We start from the raw sequence: 19,825 nt of genomic DNA, 5'->3' as shown, positions 1-19,825 counted from the left end.
CTCTCACACACGCCTCGCACACAGGCGCGCCTCTCTGCACAGCCTCCTCCCCGGCCGGCCTGCCCTTCCCGCCGGAGGCGCCTGCTGGCCCCCCTGCCCCCTCATCCATCTCGCCTGCCAGCCCGTCCCTGGCGCCCCCATATCCTTCACACCTTCTCATCTCGCTGCTCAATAGCAGGAGGCCGCGTGGCAGCTGTGGCCGCGGGGAGATGGATGGGCCAGGCGAGGGTGCAGAGGGGCCGGGGGGAGACGCCTCCCGAGGATGGCGCTCTGGGCCCCCCGGCCCCGCTGTCAGGCAGGAGCCGCGGCCTGTCAGGCTCAGGTGGGTGCAGAAGCTGCGGGCTGTGTCCAGTCTGGTTTGTGTGGACGCCCTGCAGAGAGGGCCTGGGTCAGGACCGAGGGGACCCAGCAGCAGACCCCGCGCCTGCTCCCTCTTGGGGTGCTGAGGACCTCCAGCCCCCCTGGTAGGACTCCCCCTACCCCAGGCCAAGGTACCTCTTCCCTGCGTCCCTGCCCCCGGGCGGCTGTCCTGGGTGGGGACAGCCTTGTCGAGCTGCACCCCTTCCCCAGCCCTGACTCCCCCTGAGTCCCCATGGGCACCGGGCTCGTTATACATTGGAAATGCACATCTGGGCTGTGTGCCCAGCCACATAAAGACCTCCTCAGAAGGACACCCAAGGTATTGAAGTTCTTGGAAACACATGTGTGTGCAGTCACACACATACACACACACACACACACACACACAGTGCCTGGGTAGGCACGTGCATGGGCTTCTGCTCTCTCAGACTGATTCTCCAGCCCCAGGGGTGCAGGCAGGTTGGGAGAACCCTTCTGGGTCGTGGCCTCTTCTGGAAGGCCCTCTGTTGACTCCAAGTGGGACCTTCCCCCTGGGCACCGATAGGCTGTACAGAGACAGCCATCACTGGCCCCAGGACACACAGCATGTCCAAGACCACCCTGGGCCAGACCTGCACCAGATCCTGAGGTCACAGAGAGGGACCATGAAGGACAGAGGACATGAACCATTAACCCCTGGACATCTTCCATTTTATAGATGGGAAACTGAGGTATGGAGGCATGGGGGTATGGCCAGAAACATGGTATACAGCAGAAGGCAAAGGGGTGCCCTGGGAGCAAGACTGGCTCGGGACCCATTGTTCAGATGGGAGGGTTGAGACTGTGTGGGTCTGTCCTGGGTCAGGGGCTGGGGTGGGGGTGAGGGCCAGCGCGGCAGGGCAGGCACGGAGAACGTGAGCTTCTCCGCCTGAATGGAGGCAATGCCCTTTTCATAGTAGGCGGCCTTGTTGATGACCGTGGGGTACACGGCAGACGCCCCCCCCCCCCCCCCCCACAGAGCACATCCTCACCACCAGACATCTGGAAGATGGCTATACCGGGCTGTAGGGTCTGGAAGCCTCAGTCCTGGGAAGAGAGCCTCCGGCCAAGGTTGCTGGGGCCGACCTCTGCCCTGGCCCCTGTGGGGGCAACCCCAGCAGGAGTGCCCAAGAGATGCCCTTCACCGATGGCCTCATCCAGTCACTGCTTCACTTTCTCAACCAATGTGACAGGGTGTCTGCCGAGATGCCCCTGGCTCTGTGTTTAGAATGGAGACACAAGTTGCCTTAGAAAGACAGTTGTCATTGTGGAAGTGTAGCCTCGTGGTTAAGGGCACAGATAGTAGAGGTTCAAATCCTTGCTAGCTGGGTGACCTTGAGCAAGTCACTTAACCTTTCTGTTCTTCAGCTTCCTCCTCTGTAAAATACAAATTATGGTGTCTTCTCCTCTCCTCTTGAGGTTTAAGTTAAACGGCTAATAGTGCTTAACAGCGTCTGACACAGAGTAAACATAATATAATGGCCTATCAAATAAATTTTTAAATTGTGGGAGAAATCACTCGGAATAACTGTCATGGCTCTGCATCTGTAAGGACGATGGATGGGCCCCCGGCCCTAAACACCGAAAAGATGTTGCCCCTCCACTACGGTGTTGTTATAAGTAAGAGAACACCTCAAAATCAAACACGGAGCTTTAACAACAGCAAAAAACCCCAACCAATGGCTGATTTTTCCTGCAATTGTTACTTTGGTTCTTTTAAAAAAAATGTTTTAATGTTTATTTATTTTTGAGCGAGAGAGAGAGAGAGAGAGCATGAGCAGAGGAGGGGCAGGGAGAGAGGGAGACACAGAATCTGAAGCAGGCTCCAGGCTCGGAGCTGTCAGCACAGAGCCGGACGCGGGGCTCGAACTCACGAACCGTGAGATCATGACCTGAACTGAAGTCAGACATTCAACTGACTGAGCCACCCAAGTGCCCTGTTACTCTGGTTCTTTAAACAATTTTTGAAATGTCAAATTCTTTCCGATATTTCTTTTTTGTGCCCAGCCTCTGCTGCGCCCCCGGTGCATACCAGGTCTGTCTGTTGGGTCACTCCGATGCTGTCCTGCTGGGACTCACCACTGAAGGAGGGGGCTGTGGCTGCTTACTGGGCTGGGGGACAGATCTTTGCCGTGGCAGGGGGAGGGCTGGTGCCAACAGAGCATGTGGCCCCCTCTGAAGCCCGTCCCGCCCCCCGAGGGCCAGTTGGGACACTTGGAGAACGGTTGCTAAGGAGGCTAGGGCTGGGCACCCAGCGTGGGGAGGCCTGTGGCCTGGACACTGCAGGACTCGAAGGCCACGGAGGGCGTGCACCTAGTGTGACACCTAGTGTGACACACGCCCCAGATGAACAGGGTTCATCTGTTCACACGTGGCAGCGGGCAGAGCGGTAGCCGGTGGGCGGCGCAATCTTCCCAATCAACTCCCCGCCAGGCCAGGCGCAGAAGCGGGGAGGCCAGACTCCTGTGACATTCAGGAAGGGAAGGCCTGCAGAAGGAATGCCGGATTCCCTGCTAACGTGCAGAGGGACGCTCGGGGAAGTACTTGGAAAATAAAGACAGGCTCCCTGTTTGCACCGGCAAGCAGGTGGATTGGGTGGTGCCCGCTCCGTATCACCTCCCTCTGCCTTCTGTGGCCAGGCTGCGAGGAGCCCCTCCTGGCCTCTGCAGGCGCCGGGCAGATCACTGTGGCCCCGAATGCCAGGCCTGTCCGTGGGGTTCCAGGGAGGCTGTAGGGGCAGGGCATTGGTGGGGGGAGGGGGCAGCCTCGTGTTCTGATCCTGATTCTGAGGTCCTGATGACCCTGTGGGAGGCACCCGTGGTCCCTGCCTCTGGGCCTCAGTTGCCTCTGCCACCAAAGCTGTGACCCAGGAATCTCCCCACAACAACACACACGCACCTGCAGCTGAGGATGCCCGGTCCCCAGCCTCCGTGCGTGGCCGGTCCACGCTGCCCGTTCCATGTGCTTAAAGCAGGAGAGGCTGTGCCTGGGCCAAAGGCTGGGTGTGTGAGCCTGTCCCTTCCTCCAGGCCCAGGACACAGTGGGCCGTGGGGGCCACCCAAGGCTGGTCCCCAGCCCACCCGTGAGCCTGGCTCCAGGGTCCCCGGGTCGGGCCCTCGCCTCTCTGGGTCTCAGTTTCCCAGCAAGTCCTTGCAGATCTCACCCTGGGTGAAGAGCTCAATGAAGTCCAGGACTTTGGCCACCAGGGTCCTCATCCTGCTCGCAGCACACCCTGAGGCTGGGGGCCCAGCTCCAGAACTGGGGACCAAGAGGAGAGGGGTCAGGGGGGTGCCCCAGAGAGGAGTGCTCTAACCCCAGGTCCTTGACCCTGCCTATCACGCGGCCCCGCCCTTCCAAGCCCCGCCCCCTCACCCATTTCTCCTGAGGTGGCAGCCTACCCATTCCGTTCTTGGCCAAGGGGTCCAGGCTATAACTCCCCCACCCCGGCAGCTGGTACAGGGCTGGGCAGGGCACCTTGGGGCTCTGCAGTGGGGGTGGAGGGACAGGAGGGATGGGTCAGACCCCCAAGAAGGGGAAACTGAGGCGTGGGGAGAGCATGGAGGGAGCACGGGGCACTACCCACCCCAGCCCAGCCTCCCTCCACCCTCTGGCAGGGAGGGGGGAAGGAAAGGACCAGAGGCCCTGACTGGAGCCCAAGGAGAGGGCCAGGGGAGGCACTGGCACCATCCCAGCTGTCCCCTTCCCCACTGCCCCCGAGGGGCCAGGGCCACCTGCTGGTGGCACAGGTGCATGGCAAGACCCTCTGTGGGCAGCTTCTGCGATGAGGCAGGTGCCCGTGTTGGCCGTGCTGCTGTGCAGGTCAAGGACAAAGCCGAAGGCCCGGCCTGAGGCCTGGGGCCCCGGCAGCAGGTTCAGTTCTCGGGCCCTTGTCACCTTGCATGGGTCATCCAGGTTGGCCCTGGCACTGCAGGAGCAGGAATGGGGTGTCAGCCCCCTAACAGTCTCAGTCAGTGATCAGAGGTTTAATGGGATGACGGCCTCATGCTGCAAGGAGGGGTGAAGCCTCCGAGACCCTGCAGGAGAGACAGAGCAGCTCAAAGCCTCTTCTCTGTGCCACTGTGGCCGTCCCTGCCCTGCTTAGGACCCCCACCGGCTCCCCACTGGCCCCATAAAATCCAAACCCTCGGCCCGGCCCCACCTGCCTGCCACCTGCTTCATCAGTTTTCACTGCAGCCGCACCTCCAGGCCTTTGCACCTGCCGGACCCTTTCCCGGAATCTCCTCTCCTCTCTTTTCCTAGTTAACCTCTACTCACCCTTTGGGGCTTGGCTGAGATACAACCTCCTCCAGGAAGCCCTCCATGGCTGCCCTTGGCCATGTTAGATGCTTCATGTTGCCCCCTCCCCTACATTTAGCCTCTTGGGTTGTGGTTGCTGCGGGTTTCCTCTGTGTCCCCCAGTGGGCTAAGGACAACACCTCAGTCTTATTCCCCATTTTTTCACCTGAGCTGACCAAAGCCCAGCTCGGAGATGGGGCCCAGCGAGCATCTACTGGAGGAGGAAGAGCTGTTGGGGTGCTGGACTGGTAAATGCAGCCTATGGGGCTGGTCGGAGGCAAACCGTGGGTCTGGGGAACTCAGAGGAAGCCCTGATCAGCTTGAAGTCTACCGCGACCGTCTTGAGGCGGGGACTCAGTGCCAGGCCGAGGGGCTGGGCCAGCCTGGAGGACACTCGTGTGAGGAAGTCGCTGGTGAAGGTGCGGTTGGGGTCCCGGCCCATGCAGCGACGGCCGGCAGCTGTGGCCACCGGCTTGGCCAGCCCAGGCGTGGCGAAGCTGGGTCTCTGCAGCTGCCCCGGGGCCCGCAGCCAGTGCTGGGCCAGGTAGACACCAGGCGTGTCATGGCACTGGGTGCCCCCAGTCACTGCCGCGTGGCGCAGGGGCCCTCGGGGCACAGGCAGCAAGCACATCCACATGTGGGGTGGAGAACCTGGTGGCGGACCTGCTTAGGTGACCCTGGCACGGACACGGGGCCCAGTGGTCAGAGCTGGAGTGGCAGAGTGGTGAGCTCCCTGAGGCCCGAGGGATCCCAGCTGGGCAAGGAGGTTGTGTGTCAAAAGTTGTGGTGGGACGCAGCTCAGCCCCACCCCGTTTGTGCCTCTGGGGGTGCAGCTCAGGGCTTCTTCCGCCCGGTGCCTATGTTGGGAAGAGGGGCCCGTTCCCGTGGGGGAGATGGACCCCAAGGCAGGCTCCCTTTAGCAAGAGGACTACGCTCCCATTTTGTAGGTGGGGGAACCAGGGCGCAGCATGGGGAGTGTCACCTGATTAGCTGGGGGGTGTCTGGGTTCCAGGCAGCTCCTGCCGTCCCCTCTGGGCTGGTGCAGAGGCCTCAGGGAGGGGGTGATTATGTGCAGAGGTGGTCTGGGTTTCCGGGGCCTCCGGGGCTGGGTGTGCACCTGCTGGGCCAGCGGATGTTTATGGGCCCAGAGATCCCCAGGGCAGTGTTTGTGCCGAGCCTGCGGAGAGCTGGCCCAGGCCCCCCAGGGGTCAGGGCTGCTGTTTCCCCACCTGGCCCCACCCCACACTCCTACTTGCTGCGGCCACATAGAGCCCAGGTCCCGTGGCCAGGCTCCTGTCCGTGCCCTCTATCCCTCCTCTGGGAGTGGGGCCAGCCCTCCCTCCCAGGACCAGGAGGGGAAGCTGCACGCACACTTGGAAAATTACTTGCGAGGACTCTCTAAGGCCTGAGATGAAGACAACCTCCACCCCCCCCACCCCAAGAGGTCTGTGCTTTGGCAGATGCCCAGATGAGGAACACCCCCCCCCCCCTGCCTTTACCCCCTCAGCCACATGCTTCTGTGCTTGTAACCCCAGAGGGCCAGCGTCTCTCCCAGGTCACCTTTACCCTAAAGGGCTATGATCTGTGAGGTCCCACTTTTCCAGCTTTTTGATGCTTTAAACAAAGTTTCGGAATGTTTTGTCCAGTATTTTCGGTCATTTTCAGGGACAGGCGTGACGCAAAGGAATCGGTTTGCTCTGTTTTGGGAAATGACCCTCAGACCCATTTTACGGATGTGGAAACCGAGACTCAGACAAAATGCCAAGGGAACACAGGGCATTAGGGGCAGAGCTGGAGTCGGAACCCGGGGGGGGGGGGTCCGGTCTGAGCCCACCCTTCCTTGCTGCTCTCAAGGGTCAAGGGGGCTAGGATGAGGGGGAAGTTCCCCCACACCCGGCCCTGGCGGCCTCCAGGTCGAGCTGTCAGGGAAGAGCTAAGGACAGTCCGGAGGTCACCGAGGAGGGAGGCAGAACCAGGCAGTGAGTCACCTACACTGGGCGAGACTCCAGGGCCCTGAGTTTGGGCCTCCCACACCCCGGTTTGGAAGGTGGAGGAGGGACAGTAAAGTATCTCCCGGGCTGAGAAGGCCCTTTCAGACCGGGAAGCGAAGGAGGCCACTCCATAAGCTTTACGCAGCTCTGCTCAGGGTGACCCACTGACGGCGGGTGGAGCTGACGATGACCTAACTGGGTGGTTATTCTCCGTGAAGTCGGGAACTTTCGTCTGCAGACCTTACTTACACAGCGAGGTGACCAGTGCCATCAAAGGGCTTGCGTGCACCTGACAGCTAACCTTTTCTTTTTTTTTTCATGTTTATTTATTTTGAGAGAGAGAGAGAGAGAGCAGAAGCAGGGGAGGGGCATAGAGAGAGAGGGAGAGAATCCCAAGCAGGCTCTGCCCCTCGGGGCCCCAGCCTGCGAACCGCGAGGTCACGACCTGAGCTGAAATCAAGAGCCCGACACCCACTGAGCCACCAGGCGCCCCGACAGCTAGCCTTTAATTAGAACTTGTTGCTCAGTCGCCTGTGCGTCAGGAGGGGGAAGACTGTGTTATCCCTGACAGGTTCCCGGGAGGCCGGGGCAAGTCTCCCGGGGATCCGGGCCTTGGTGGGTATTTCTCAGGTACGCATACTGGTCTCCAAGGGGCCCCGAACGCGCGACCCCATGAGGGGTCATCGAGCGAACGTGAGCGAGACGGAGGGCCACAGCTGGATCCGTGTCGTGTGCCCTCCTACACCTGGGCCACACCCAAGCCTCAGGGCAGCAGGACAAGGAGAGGCCTTCTGGCACAAACCTCACGGTTGTGACGGAGCCCCGGGAAGCTCTGGGAGGGCACAGCTTCTGTAGGAGTCTGGGGGCCCCTGCGCCTCGGACACGCGTGGTCCCTTTTAACCCCGACAGCGATTCTAAGACAGAAGTGGGAGCCCCGTTCTGCAAGATAAGGGAGCGGAGGCCCAGACACGCTGAGGGACCCGGTACCGGTGTGGCAGCGGAGTGATGGGGACCCCGGCTACTGCAAGAAGGCGAGACAGGCAGTGCCCGAGGGGAGGCAGGGGTGGGTTAGAGGTAGAGGGAGGGCGTCCCGGGAAGAGAGAAGAGCTGAGCCGAGGCCTGGAGGAGTTCAAGGCTCTCTGAAGCGTGCCTTTCCCGCTCCCGGAGGCTGCTCCAAAGCTATAGCCCTGCGCGGTATACGTGACTGTACCCGGTTAAGGCCTCTTTCTGTGTAAACTTATAAGATCTGGCGGGCAGCGAGGGGACCCACTCGTCTTGCTGCTGCCCCAGACGGGCCTCGTATGTAAGTTCCTTTGGCTTATTAACACTGCCACCTACCAACCTAGAATGACCTGCCTCTTCCTTGATCAGTCCCCGCCCTCCGCAGATGGGGGCCGGTTTTAGGTAACACCTGGGAAGCTCCCGAGAGGGGTTCAGACCAACCCCTGGTGAGCCAGCCAGGAGACCAAAGAAATGGACCTTGGGAAGGAGGCATCTTCGGGGTGGGGGGGGGTGCGGATATCCCAACTTGGCCATCAGCCTCCGTGCGAGAAGCGGCGGCCTGTGTCAGATGACTGCGGACTGCCGTGTGAACACAGGGGACGCCCGAAGACGCCAGCCGTCGTCCGTGCTCCTCGGCAGAGCGGCACGTGGTGCCCTGCGGAAGAGGAGGGAAGCCACGGGGGCCCCGGTGGGCCGACCTCTGCCGCGAGCAGTTCCGCGGGCCCCGAGGCTGCAGCTCCAGATGGAAAGTTAGAATGGCCTGGGCGCCTGGGTGGCTCAGTCGGTTAAGCGTCAGACTCTTGACTTCGGCTCAGGTCATGATCGCCGGGGCGTGGGATCGAGCCCCGCGTGGGGGGCTCTGCGCTAAGCGTGGAGCCTGCTTCGGATTCTCGCTCTCTTTCTCTCTTGCTCCCCGCCCCTCCCCTGCTCATACTGTCTCACACTCAAATAAGTAAACTAAAGCTCACACTCAAAATAAGTAAACTAAAGAAAAAAGAAAAGGGAAGCAAGTTAGAATTGCCGAGGTTAGAGACAGGTGCGTGGTGTCCATTGCTCTGTCGGCCTCAGGCTGGCAGACGAGCTGGGAGGGAGACCAGGGTGATGAACTAGAGGCCTCGGCCTGCCGTCTGCAACCCAGGGAGGGTGCAAGCTGGTTAAGGTTAAGACCCCGGCACTGTGACACAGCCGGACTGGGACACTAAGAGGCGGAATCTCTGAGAAACCGATGAAGTTGGAGAGGGTGATGCTGCAGCAAATGATGAGGAAACAGACAAAATGCGCCCTGCTTTCTGACCCCTAACTTACAGAAAATTTTTATTTTTTATTTTTATTTTTTTATTTATTTTCTCTTATTTTCCAAACATGTATTTATTTTTGAGGCAGAGAGAGACAAAGCATGAACAGGGGAGGGTCAGAGAGAGAGGGAGACACAGAATCCGAAACAGGCTCCAGGCTCTGAGCGGTCAGCACAGAGCCCGACGCGGGGCTCGAACTCACAGACCGCGAGATGGTGACCTGAGCTGAAGTCGGCCGCTTTACCGACTGAGCCACTCAGGTGCCCCTTTACGGAAAATTTTTAAATAGCAGTTACCCCAAAAGTCCTAAGAGACAACTTGCGTTCTTTCTTTGTCCCTGGAGGTTGTTAAGTCTGGTCTGTAAATGTAAAACATCCCGGGAGATAACCCAAACGTTGCCCACAGAGACTGAAGGCAAAAAGGAGGCAAGAGACTTTAAAAAATTTTTTTTTAACGTTTATTTATTTTTGAGACAGAGACAGAGCATGAACAGGGGAGGGGCAGAGAGAGAGAGGGGGACACAGAATCGGAAGCAGGCTCCGGGCTCTGAGCCATCAGCCCAGAGCCCGACGCAGGGCTCGAACTCATGGACCGTGAGATCGTGAACTGAGCTGAAGTCGGAGGCTTAACAGACTGAGCCACCCAGGCGCCCCAAGAGACTTTTAAAATACAGACTGGCAGGGGCGCCTGGGTGGCTCGGTCAGTTGAGTGACCGGCTCAGGTCATGATTTCACGGCTCGTGGGTTCGAGCCCACGTCAGGCTCTGAGCTGACAGCTTGGGATTCTCCGCCCCTCTCCCTCTGGCTCGATCTCTCTCTCTCTCTCTCTCTCTCTCTCTCTCTCTCTCCCTCTCCCTCTCTCTCAGAATAAATAAATAAACTTAAAAAAATAAAAACAAATAAAATACGGACTGCCGGAGAGGCTCCCTTGCCCCGTGTGCTATAACAAACTGTCATCAGATCTCTAACCCTGACCATTGTCAAGTCTATTGTCATTTACAGAGAGTTACTGTTTTACCCTAGTGGTTTGGCAAAAATGCATGCCTACAAAAGCGCCTCATCGCCAGGAGATTCGAAGAAAAGACCAACAATACGGGTTTCTGACAGCTAAGATCGATTTGCCTTCGTGTGGGAGGGACGGCGATGAACGTGTCAAGGGCTCCCCCAAAGCTACCTGCGCAGCCCCGCCCTCCCTCTGTCGTGGGGTGGTGGCTGGGGACCTGTCCCCGTTCTCCTTCCCCACATCAGTGACCCGGACCCAAGGCATTGCTGATACAATGTTAACAAGCAAAGGTCTGCCTCTGCTGCAGGGACTTTCCTGACGCACCTGCAAAGGAAAAGACGGATTTATCTACAGAAAACTCAAAGCCCAGGCGGCGTTGGGAGGTTTGGGGGATTGTCTGGTAAGACTCGTGCTGTCCCCAAAGCCGTGATTGATAAGGTGCAACCCTTAAGAAGGTGAGAGAAGTGTGAGCCTTTGTAGGGATTTGGGGGTTTGGGATGACTTCTAATACTCACCTGGCATAGTCCGGGTACGGCCTCTCGCACGGCGGCCAGTGCAGCAACCAGCGGGCTGAGCTCTAAGTCATCTGGCCAGTGATTGCTCGTGAGCGAGCCGTGGCCTTTAGCCCTTGGCAACGACAGCTGGGCTGTTTTAAAGGGATTAACCTGGCAGCTCTGAGCAGGGGAAGCTGAGGGGTGGAAGCTTGTGCCCACGCCTCTGTGGGGGCAGCGGATGTGGAAAGACCTTTGGATTCACCTGCAAGAGCCTGAGCTACTCCTCCCTCCCCGGTTTTCATCTCCGTTCACATGGCACAACCCCGGGGAGTTGGGAAGCTGATGCCCTCGCTGGAGCCCGAGCCCGAGATACTGACTAGATCGGGTGCGTAGAGAGCGGGGCCACCCCAGTGCCCCAGCAGGATGGCATCTTGCCAAGGAGGCCGGACTGCCCTCCGAGTACAGTGACTCGGTCAGTGACATAATTCCACGTCCTGTGTGTTCTAAACAATACCCAAGACAATTGCGAAAGAAGCTGGGGCCACCCACCGGAGCTCCCGGCCGCGGAGGGACCAGCAACTTGATTGTATCAGTCCCTTCCTCTGGGCGAGGCTTCTAAATATGTGTGGACACGGCATGTGGCCTAAGCCAAGCTGTCCCCCATCACCGTGCAGACCAGGCTGCCATCATCAGGGGACTAGAGAATCTGAACACCATAGATAGATGCCCTCATTGACTAGATGGTCACCGGGGGCCACATTTCAGAGATCGTGGTGTGCAAGATGGCCATCCTCCTCCTTTTCCCTCAACCGGAGGCCACACCCCCAGTCTGCCCATGGCTCTGAGGGGTGAGGAGCCCCATGAAGAGTGGGGGGGGGTTGGAAGTGAGCTCCCAGGATGAGGATTTGGGGAAGAGTAAGAGGCAGGTCACGATGCACTAGATATATTCTGTTTACTGATGCCCCCCCCCCCTCCAAATTTCTCCAGAAACCCGCCATCATTCAGCTCTGCCCTGCTTTCCTGTATAAACTCGGTTCGGCCCCCTGCTGTCTCTAAACCTCAGTGTCCCCATATGTCGGATGGAGTGCCTAGGTTTAGACTCTGCCGACCACGATCTCCTCCTGGGAGTCTGCGGCCGGATGATAGACATGTCCAGAATGTGCACACCCCCTCCTGTGCCCAGAGCAGACGTGACTAATCACCCCTTGTACTCTTTCCTGTTGATTCCACCTACCCACAGCATCAGAGTCCTTGCCAGGGACACCCTTTCGGGTGACTTCGGCAACTAGCCAGGTCCGGGCTCAAAATCAGATTATGTCAGCTCCCCAAACCAGGTGTGAGTGGTGCTGTTAGAAATCGCTCTGCATTTGGGGGGCCTAATTATAGATCTGATACAAGGGAGTCCTTTCTAACCACAAGAATTCCATCACCAGGCATAGCCAAGCTGAATCAGGAGACCACAGGCAAGGACTTTGGCCCTGAAAACAGTGGACCAAAGGCCCAGAGGTCCTGCCCAGCCAAGGGTCTGTTGAAACAAAGGCCCAAGAAGACAATCTTTGCACTCCTGGACAGGATCCCCTCCTTCCGAGCCCCACACTGAACACCTGGCAGCGGCAGGACAGAGGGATCGTGGGGGTAGGGCACTGGAGGGGCACAGGGTGTTCACAGAAGGGTGCAGCTTTGGGACCCCAAGGCCGACCAGCTGCTCTTTGCTGTTAGTGTAGGGAGGGTAGCGGATTTCATTGAGCTTCTCCAGGCCGGGGTGGGAGAGCAGACAGGCGCGGTGGTGGGAGAAGGTGTCGAAGGAGAACTTGCCGTGGTATCGTCCCATCCCGCTGTTCCCTGCGTGGGCGTGGAGGGGAGGGGCTGAGGCCGGCAGCCCCCCCAGCCTCAGCAGCAGTCTCCTGCCCAAGTGGGAGCCCAGAGCTGGCAAGGAGCTCAGGGAAAGCTGAGCCACTCAAAAAGCCATTGTGCGGATAGGGAAACTGAGGTCTTGAGAGACCCGGGGCCAGGAGCAAGAGAGTGAAGGCGAAACTGGGCCTTCCGGGGATCGGAGTACCAACCCGGGCTTCCCTGGGAGTGGGGGCTGGAGGGTAGAGGAGGGCAGGGCTCACCGACTCCCCCCAGCGGCAGGGACGTCAGAGTCGGGTAGATGAAGCCCTCATTGCCTCCGAAACTCCCGCTGCTGGTCCGATCCAGTATCTGGTTCACTACCTGGGGGGAGGAGGGGGGCGGCCGGTGGTGGGCTTGTGATCCGGGAAGAGGGCTTGGGCCCTCAACCGTTCCACTGGGAGCAGAGGAGCCCCCTTTGTTCCCGTCCTCTGCTGAGACACCTCCCCTCTGAGCCTCTGAGCCCCTTCCACATGGAGGGAGCCCGTGACCGTGAGGGGCGGCAGGAAGGGTAGGAAGCACCAGCCATGCACTGGCAGGCATGTCCCTCTGCCTGTCAGGTCCCCCGGAGCTCTGCCCCGTTCCCCCTTCAGGGCCTCTGCTTGCCCACACAGAGCCTTCGTGCACTTTAGGAAGAAGGGGCTCTCTGAGCAGGCCAGATAGAAAAAGGCACCCCATCGTCTAGCTGGAGGCTAACCCGGCCGGGGCAGACGGCTGGCCAGCCGTGCATCTGGCAGGCTTTCGGCCCTGCCCAAGCCCTCCCTGCCAGGAGCCTTGTGCAGGGAACCGTTGGCCAAGTGGTGCTGCCCTAACCCTCCCAGGGTGGGCTGTGATGGGGGCAGGTCACCAGTCTGCACCTTTTTTAAACCCCTTTCTTGTCCCAGCCCCACCCGAGCCCCCACCTGTTTGTTGTTGGAGAAGGCGTACAGGGCCAGGGGCTTCTCCCGACGGTTGATGAAGTCGATGGCCTCATCCAGGCTCCTCACGTTCACGAAGGGCAGGATGGGTCCGGAGATCTCCTCCTGCATCACGGGTTCCGTCTCCTCCACGTCCACCAGCACTGTGGGGGCTGCGGGCACAGGGGGCGGCTCAGCCCTGGGGAGGGGGGCCTCGGGCAGGGCTCAGCGACCTTCTGGGGAAGACAGTGTCCCCATGGCCCCCAGGAAGGACCGTGAGGGGTTCTCCAGCCTGGCCGGGGCTGAGGTGGAGCGCCTGCGTCTCCCAGCGGTCTTCCCAGAGCCAGGGTCCAGGCTGGGCGCGGCCAGTGCAGCCGTGGGAGCCTCGGGACCCAGGTGGGAGCCTCACGGCCCAGACTCGCGGCCCAGACTCGCAGCCCAGACTCGCGGCCCAGGCAGGACCCGCCTCATGGACGGGCCTTCCCACAGGGGTCGTGGCAGGACGGCAGGCTCACCGATGTAGCGCTCGCTCTCGTCGCTCTGGCCGCCAATGGCCACGCGGCCACAGCCCAGCAGGCCTCGGAGCCGCTGGAAGTGCTTCTGGTTGATGATGCGGCCCAGGCTCGGGGAGCTCCGGGGGTCCTCGCCGTAGAAGTGGGTGATGGCGCTCTGCAGGGTGGGCAGCAGCCGCTCCTGCGTGTCAGGGCTGCACAGGACGTAGTCGGGGGCCACGCAGGTCTGGCCGGTGTTGAAGTAGCGGAACCAGGTCACGCAGTTGGCCACGGTCTGGGGGTCACAGTCGTCGTCCACGTAGCAGGGGTTCTTGCCCCCCAGCTCCAGCGTGACGGGCGTCAGGTGCTTGGCGGCCGCAGACATGATGATCCTGCCCACCCGAGGGCTCCCTGGGGACACGGGAGTTGACGAGGGTCCAGGCCCCCCCTCTCCTGGCCCATTTGTACCTTGTCGGCTGGCAGGTGCCCCAGGCCTAGCTGCCCCCAGATTCCACCTTCCAAGGCCCAGGGGCTGATCGCCATCTGGGATGCTCCCCCTCCTGGCCACCACCTCCTCCCTCCGCAGCCTTCCCCCCCGGGACACTGGTTGAGGCCACCCTCACCCGTGAAGAAGATGTAGTCGAACTTGTGCTCCAGCAGCCGCCCCGTCTCCTGGGGCCCGCCCAGCACCACGGCAAAGCAGCTCTGTAGGGAGGGACAGGCGGCTCAGGAGATACTGCAGCCCTGGGGACGGCTGGACCCCTCCCAGCTGACAGAGGTGGGGGGTGGGCCACCGGGTGCTGATGTGGGGGGGCCATCCTCACCTGGTCCAGGTACTGGGGCAGGACCTCAGCCAGGACCTTCTCTGTGCTCTTGCTTATTTCTGACGGCTTCAGCACCACACAGTTCCCTGCAGGGACAGAGGTGGAAGACGTGGGGAGAGGCCAGGGCCCCGACAGCCACCCAGTGCAGAGATGCAAGGAACAGGCCAGAGGCCGGGGCCCTCTTAGGGAAGGGCTATTGGGCTGGGTGGGGAGGGGGGCTCAGGACGCTCTCCTCACCTGCGGCGAGGGCACCCACCAGGGGCACCAGGGTCAGGTTCACGGGATAGTTCCAGGGGCTGATGATGAGCGCCAGGCCGAAGGGCTCCTTCCGGATGAAGGCAGAGCCCATCTGCGTGAGCTGGAGTGCAGGGGTGGGGGGCATAGTGAGGCGCTGCGGGGGGGGGAGCACCCCAAAGCCACCCCCAGTGTCCCCGAGGTGCCTGTGCAACGGAGTCCTCATGAAGACACAGAGGTCCCGAGAGCATCAGTGGCTCGCCGTGGGACGAGGGTGGGGGAGAGGCCTGTGCTGGAACTGCCGCCGGGCACTGCCCCTGACCGGGCCAGCTGGCTCACCAGGTTCTTGGCCACAGGCTCGTCCTTCATCCAGGTGGGCAGGTTCTTGAGCGCGAGGTCGACCTCGTTCTGGCACATGATGAGCTCGGATATGTCTGTCTCGAAAGCTGCCTGCCGTGGAGATGGAACTCAGGGATCGGGCCTGGGGCAGGGCGGGGAGGGGATCTAGGGCGTGGGGTCCCCACGAATCCTCACCCCGGGATGTGGAGATAGTTCCCGAGGAACGGCACGGTGAGCGGTGAGCAGCGTGGACCCCAGGACAGGTGGCCCGGGCTCCAGCTTCCACTCTGCCGCTTCCCGGGTGTGGGAGTTTGGGCAGGTGTCTTCACCCCCATGCACCTCAGTTTCCCCATGGGTACCATGGGGACCACGCCCCACAGGTTTGGGTGAGTTAATGTCGTAGAGCGCCTACCCCACACTGCACGCCCGGGAAGGGTCTGTGCAACAAACAGGAACGAGTGGGGGGCACAGCCAGCCTTGCGCCCCCGGCCCCGCCCCCCCGCCCCCACCTTGTGCAGGTCCTGCGCCAGCGCCTCCTGCAAAAGCTGCTTGTGTTCCTGCAGGAAGCGGCCCAGGCCCCTGAGCTGCGCCGCCCGGAACTCGGCCGGCCGCGTCCGCCCTGCGCTGAACGCCTCCCGCAGCCGCCTCAGCGTGTCCGCGAAGGGGTCCATCCTGCAGGGAGGGGGCGGCGTGGGCCGGGGCTCCCCCACCCTCACGGCCAGTCCCCCCGCCCCCGGCCCTGGCCGCAGCCACGAGGGCTCAGGACACTCCGGCAGGGACACACGTGTAGCCCCAGAGGGCCCGGGCTGCACCCCGCGCCTCCAATGTGTGTGCCCCACCCACACTCGCGCCTGGGTCCCCTCCAGCCATGGCACCCAGGCCGCAAGCAAAGCTGAGAAGCAGGGATCCAACGGGTGACACGGAGGGCCCCCTCTGGGCCTGAAGCAGGGACTCTGAGGGTTCTTAACAGAATGCTTGCAGTGGCTCACGGGGAAAGCGAGGCCGGGCATGCCATCCACAGGTGCCCGCAGCGGAAGGAGGGCCCCGTGTCTGCTCTGGGGAGGTGGTCCTGGAGGGTCTCAGCGCAAGGAGCAGAGGAACATTCTGGTGGGCGAGCATGCGCGGAAAGGCAGAGGCGGAGGGCCAGGTTGGCAGAGCTGAGAGAGCCTGGGGCCTCGAATCCCTCTGGGCCGTAGCCAGACGGCCCAAGGGAACCCCCGCAGGGCTGAGGGGGGGGGGGTTGCGGGAGGCCAGGGAGCAGGGGCCCAGCAGAAGGGGTGCATTCCCTAGACCTAGAGCAAAAGGGGGTTCTGAGCACCCCAACCCAGAGGCTACCTGTGTGCCTCCCTGTCTTTCTGTGTCTGTCTGTCCGTGTGCATATTTCTGTCTCTCTGTGTGCCTGTGTGTGTCTGTGTGTGTGTCTCTGTGTGTGTGTCTGTCTGTCCGTGTGGTCTTGGGCTGTCCTCTGTCCTCAGCCGCATCTCGAAGGCCGGAGCCCAGGACCTCAGCGCGTTGGCCGTGGAGGAGATGGGGCTCAGCCTCTCCCCTGGGCACCTGCAGGCCGGCAGTCCCATCCGTGCCTCCACCACTCCCAGGGCCTCAGGCCGGTCACTCCTTCTCTCCGAGCCTCAGTCTCCTCATCTGGGAAGTGGGAACAGCCCGCCTCTGTGGAGCACACAGCACAGGCCTGGCCGTGCAGCCCTCAGCGCACGTCGGCGGCCGTGGTTACTATTCTCAGAAGCCATGACACAAGGAAAGCAGCTAGCGCCCAGCTCAGGGGGTTGTCCCAGCGGGGGAATTCGGGGCGACGGGACAGATGCTGCACACACTCCCAGGCGGTCTGCAGATGCCTCCCTCCCCCTGGCGGTGAGGCCGTCACTCCCGGCACTGTCCGCTCCCTTCCGTGGCGACAGGGGCTCTGGACCACAGGGTCCAGAGGATACAGTCCACAGTAGTTGCTCAGTAAAGACTTGTTCTTGTCACGGGCTGGAAGGGGGCCCCGGTCATGCCCTCCCACAGCCAGGCCCGGGGGTGGGGGGAGGGGGGAACTGCGTCCCACCTAGACCGCTGCCCCAGACAGCAGAGCCCCATTTCCTCCTGAGCACTTCCCGGAGGAGCGAGGCCTGAGTGGACCACGGCACTGCCCACCCTCAGTCCCAGAGCTCTGCCTGGAATGCCAGCATCACCCTCCCTCACCCAGCTTTCCCTGCCTGCGGTTCAAACAGCTCCTGGTCCTATCAGCCTTGCTCTAACTTTGTCCATGGCTCCCTAGTACCTCTCTAGGGTCAAAAGCCTCAGCCCTGAATCGAGGCCCAGAGCGGAGGAGTCTGGGACGAGTTATGGCACCTGGGTGTCCTGATGTCCATCCCAAGATCCTGGCCCCAGCCCATCGTACCTTTTCCAGGTGAGGCAGGCAGGGCAGGAGCTCCCTGCCTTTCTCAGCCGTCATTGTCTGTGTCCCCATTGTGCACACCTGGGGTGCCTGGGGACAATCTCAGACTCAGCTTATGGGTGGCCAGATCCCCAGCCCCATCCCCACTGTTGCCCAGTAAGTGAGGAAACAGACAGCTGGGTGGGGGGTGAGGTCAGCAGCAAGGCCAGGGGTGGGGCTGGAGATGACCAGCTGGTTCCTGCTTCTCATCCAAGGTGCCTCCCTGTCGTGCCTTCCCTGCTGCAGGGGAGCAAGGCCTCAGGAGTTGCTGACAAGAAACTCCCGGCTGCTTGTCAGGGAGGCTTTGGCCGGGCCGGGACCATGTGGGTGACTGCAGAAGACTCGGTCGGCCCTTCGGGACCTCGCAGTCTAAACACAGAAGAACAGGGGCGCCTGGGTGGCCCCAGTCGGTGGCCCAGATCTTGATCTCACGGTTTGTGAGTTCGAACACCCGCATCGGGCTCTGTGCTGACAGCTCGGAGCCTGGAGCCTGCTTCGGGTTCTGGGTCTCCCCTTCTCTCTCTGCCCCTCCCTTGCTCGCGCTCTCCGTCTCTCTCTCTCTTTCTCTCAAAAATGAACATTAAAAAAAATCAAACACAGAACGGTGGCACTGAAAGCAATTCCCAAGCGTGAAAGGGTGTGCCACAGGCTCCAAGAGGCCGGCGACAGGCCCCACCAGCGGGAGCCAGCTGCAGCGGGGAAGGGGCAGGGGCGGAGGCTCTCGGGGGGCACGCGTTCTGGGCAGAGGGACGCGCGTGTGCCCGGGGTTTGAGAAACAAGACACAGCTGGGCAGGGCCCTGCAATTTATCCCGCGGCCCGTGGGCACGTCACAGAACACAGGCTAGATGGGGAACACAGCCGGTGCCCCGGAGCTGAGTGCTTGGTGTGCGACGTCTCTTTTGAGCCTCGCGGGTTTCGTTACTGCGCCGTTGGAAGGATGAGGAAACCGGGGCTCCGAGAGGCCACCCGATTTGCCCTCCTCGAGGCTGCTGCGTGGCGGCTTCAGTCCCAGTCTGTGTGGCCCTTGCCCCTCACCCCACCGGCACTGAGACCCTGCACCAAGGTGCACCCTGGGCTTTTTTATTGACTTCCTAGCATCCCTCCGCCTCTCGCAGATGTTCCGTAGTAAGCTTCGATACTTCCAGAAGCAGAAAGAAATGTCAGTAAGCGTCGCTTTTACAACCCTATCTCAAAGACAGCTCTGGCCTCGCCTCCCAAGGAGCTCCCCCCTTTTCGTCTCCCGACTCCCCAGCCATCCCCATCCCAGCCCTGGTGACACCTGGCTGGTCCCAGTCTGTCCACATGCTGCCTCCTCCCCCAGCCTGGGAGCTCCTCCGGGGGAGCTCCTCCGGGAAGGATGGGATCTGTCCCCCCACCCCCACCCCCTGGGGCCAGACCAGCACAGGCCTGGAGGGATGGTTCCTCCAAGGGTGTTCCCAGGAACCTGCCTGTCCCGGGGTGGGGGGTGGGGGGGTGGGGAGGGGGAAGTGAGATCCAGTCAGAAGGCACAGCCGGAGCAGGGCAGTGACACCTGCCTGAGCTGAGCCCGCTCCCGACCCCTGGCCCTGTGGCCCCACATTTCACTCCCTCGCGCTGCGGGCTCCCGACCGCAGGGCCCCACGTACCCCAGTGTGGGCTCCGACCCTGGATCCTTCGCTGCACCTTTGCTCTCTTTGCCTGACATTCTGCCTCCAGGTGTGCTGATTCTGCTCCTCGGCCCGATCTCACCCCTGCTTCTGCCGTCTGCCAATCCTCCCAGGAGCCCCAGCAGCCTGTCGGCTTCTACCAGACTCCTGTGCCCAAGCCCCGCAGTGGAGCAGCTGTGGGGGAGACCTAGCAGAAGCTGCCTCTTAATTCATAGACCTACACCCCTCCCCAGGCTGGGCTGGGAGTTGGCTGCATTTGTTTAGAGAACAGGTCTGGCAACTCCGTCTGAGTGTGCTGGCAGGGAGTTGTGTGAGAAGGAGACAAATCCCCCAGGGGGCTTTAGGATGAAAAGATCAGTGGGACCCTGGTGGGAAATGCTGCCTCCTCCAGGAAGCCCTCAGCCAGCAGGGTTTTATGGCCCACCCAGGTCCCTGCACACACCCCCCAACCTCATGCCATTGAGCCCCTTTATTTCCCCTCTCCTAATGTGTCTGACTGGCATCCTCAGGGCAGAGGAAGGGGCTGTGAGCCGAGAGAGCCTGGACTGGGGGTGAGGGGGACACCTGTAGAGCTGCGGGTGGTTACCTCGTTCTTTTGTTCACTTACTCTCTTAT

At 61.3% G+C, this 19,825-nt stretch overlaps 2 protein-coding genes across 2 annotated transcripts; both read right to left on the bottom strand.

The window, feature by feature from the left end:
• Positions 1-1,043: 1,043 nt before the first annotated feature.
• On the bottom strand, positions 1,044-5,938 carry ACY3 (aminoacylase 3). Its single transcript, XM_053202653.1, is given in 10 exon segments — positions 1,044-1,351; positions 1,354-1,410; positions 3,277-3,301; positions 3,303-3,342; positions 3,542-3,598; positions 3,601-3,636; positions 3,777-3,861; positions 4,110-4,142; positions 4,144-4,297; positions 5,067-5,938. Coding segments are annotated over 10 exon segments (1,032 nt in total). The 5' UTR covers positions 5,312-5,938; the 3' UTR covers positions 1,044-1,051.
• Positions 5,939-10,515: 4,577 nt separating this feature from the next.
• ALDH3B2 (aldehyde dehydrogenase 3 family member B2) lies at positions 10,516-19,437 on the bottom strand. The gene is made up of 10 exons (XM_027045517.2): positions 19,190-19,437; positions 15,642-15,804; positions 15,133-15,243; positions 14,797-14,917; positions 14,560-14,645; positions 14,359-14,440; positions 13,760-14,146; positions 13,251-13,417; positions 12,573-12,672; positions 10,516-12,300 (listed from the first exon to the last, which is right to left on the bottom strand). The coding sequence occupies exons 1-10, from the start codon at positions 19,246-19,248 to the stop codon at positions 11,885-11,887; spliced, it is 1,692 nt and encodes a 563-aa protein (XP_026901318.1). The 5' UTR covers positions 19,249-19,437; the 3' UTR covers positions 10,516-11,884.
• Positions 19,438-19,825: the final 388 nt, after the last annotated feature.

The sequence above is a fragment of the Acinonyx jubatus genome, chromosome D1 (assembly GCF_027475565.1).
Source record: "Acinonyx jubatus isolate Ajub_Pintada_27869175 chromosome D1, VMU_Ajub_asm_v1.0, whole genome shotgun sequence".
Classification (NCBI taxonomy): Eukaryota; Metazoa; Chordata; class Mammalia; order Carnivora; family Felidae; genus Acinonyx; species Acinonyx jubatus.
The sequence above is the reverse complement of the archived record's forward strand: the minus strand, read 5'-3'. Positions and strand labels throughout refer to the sequence as shown.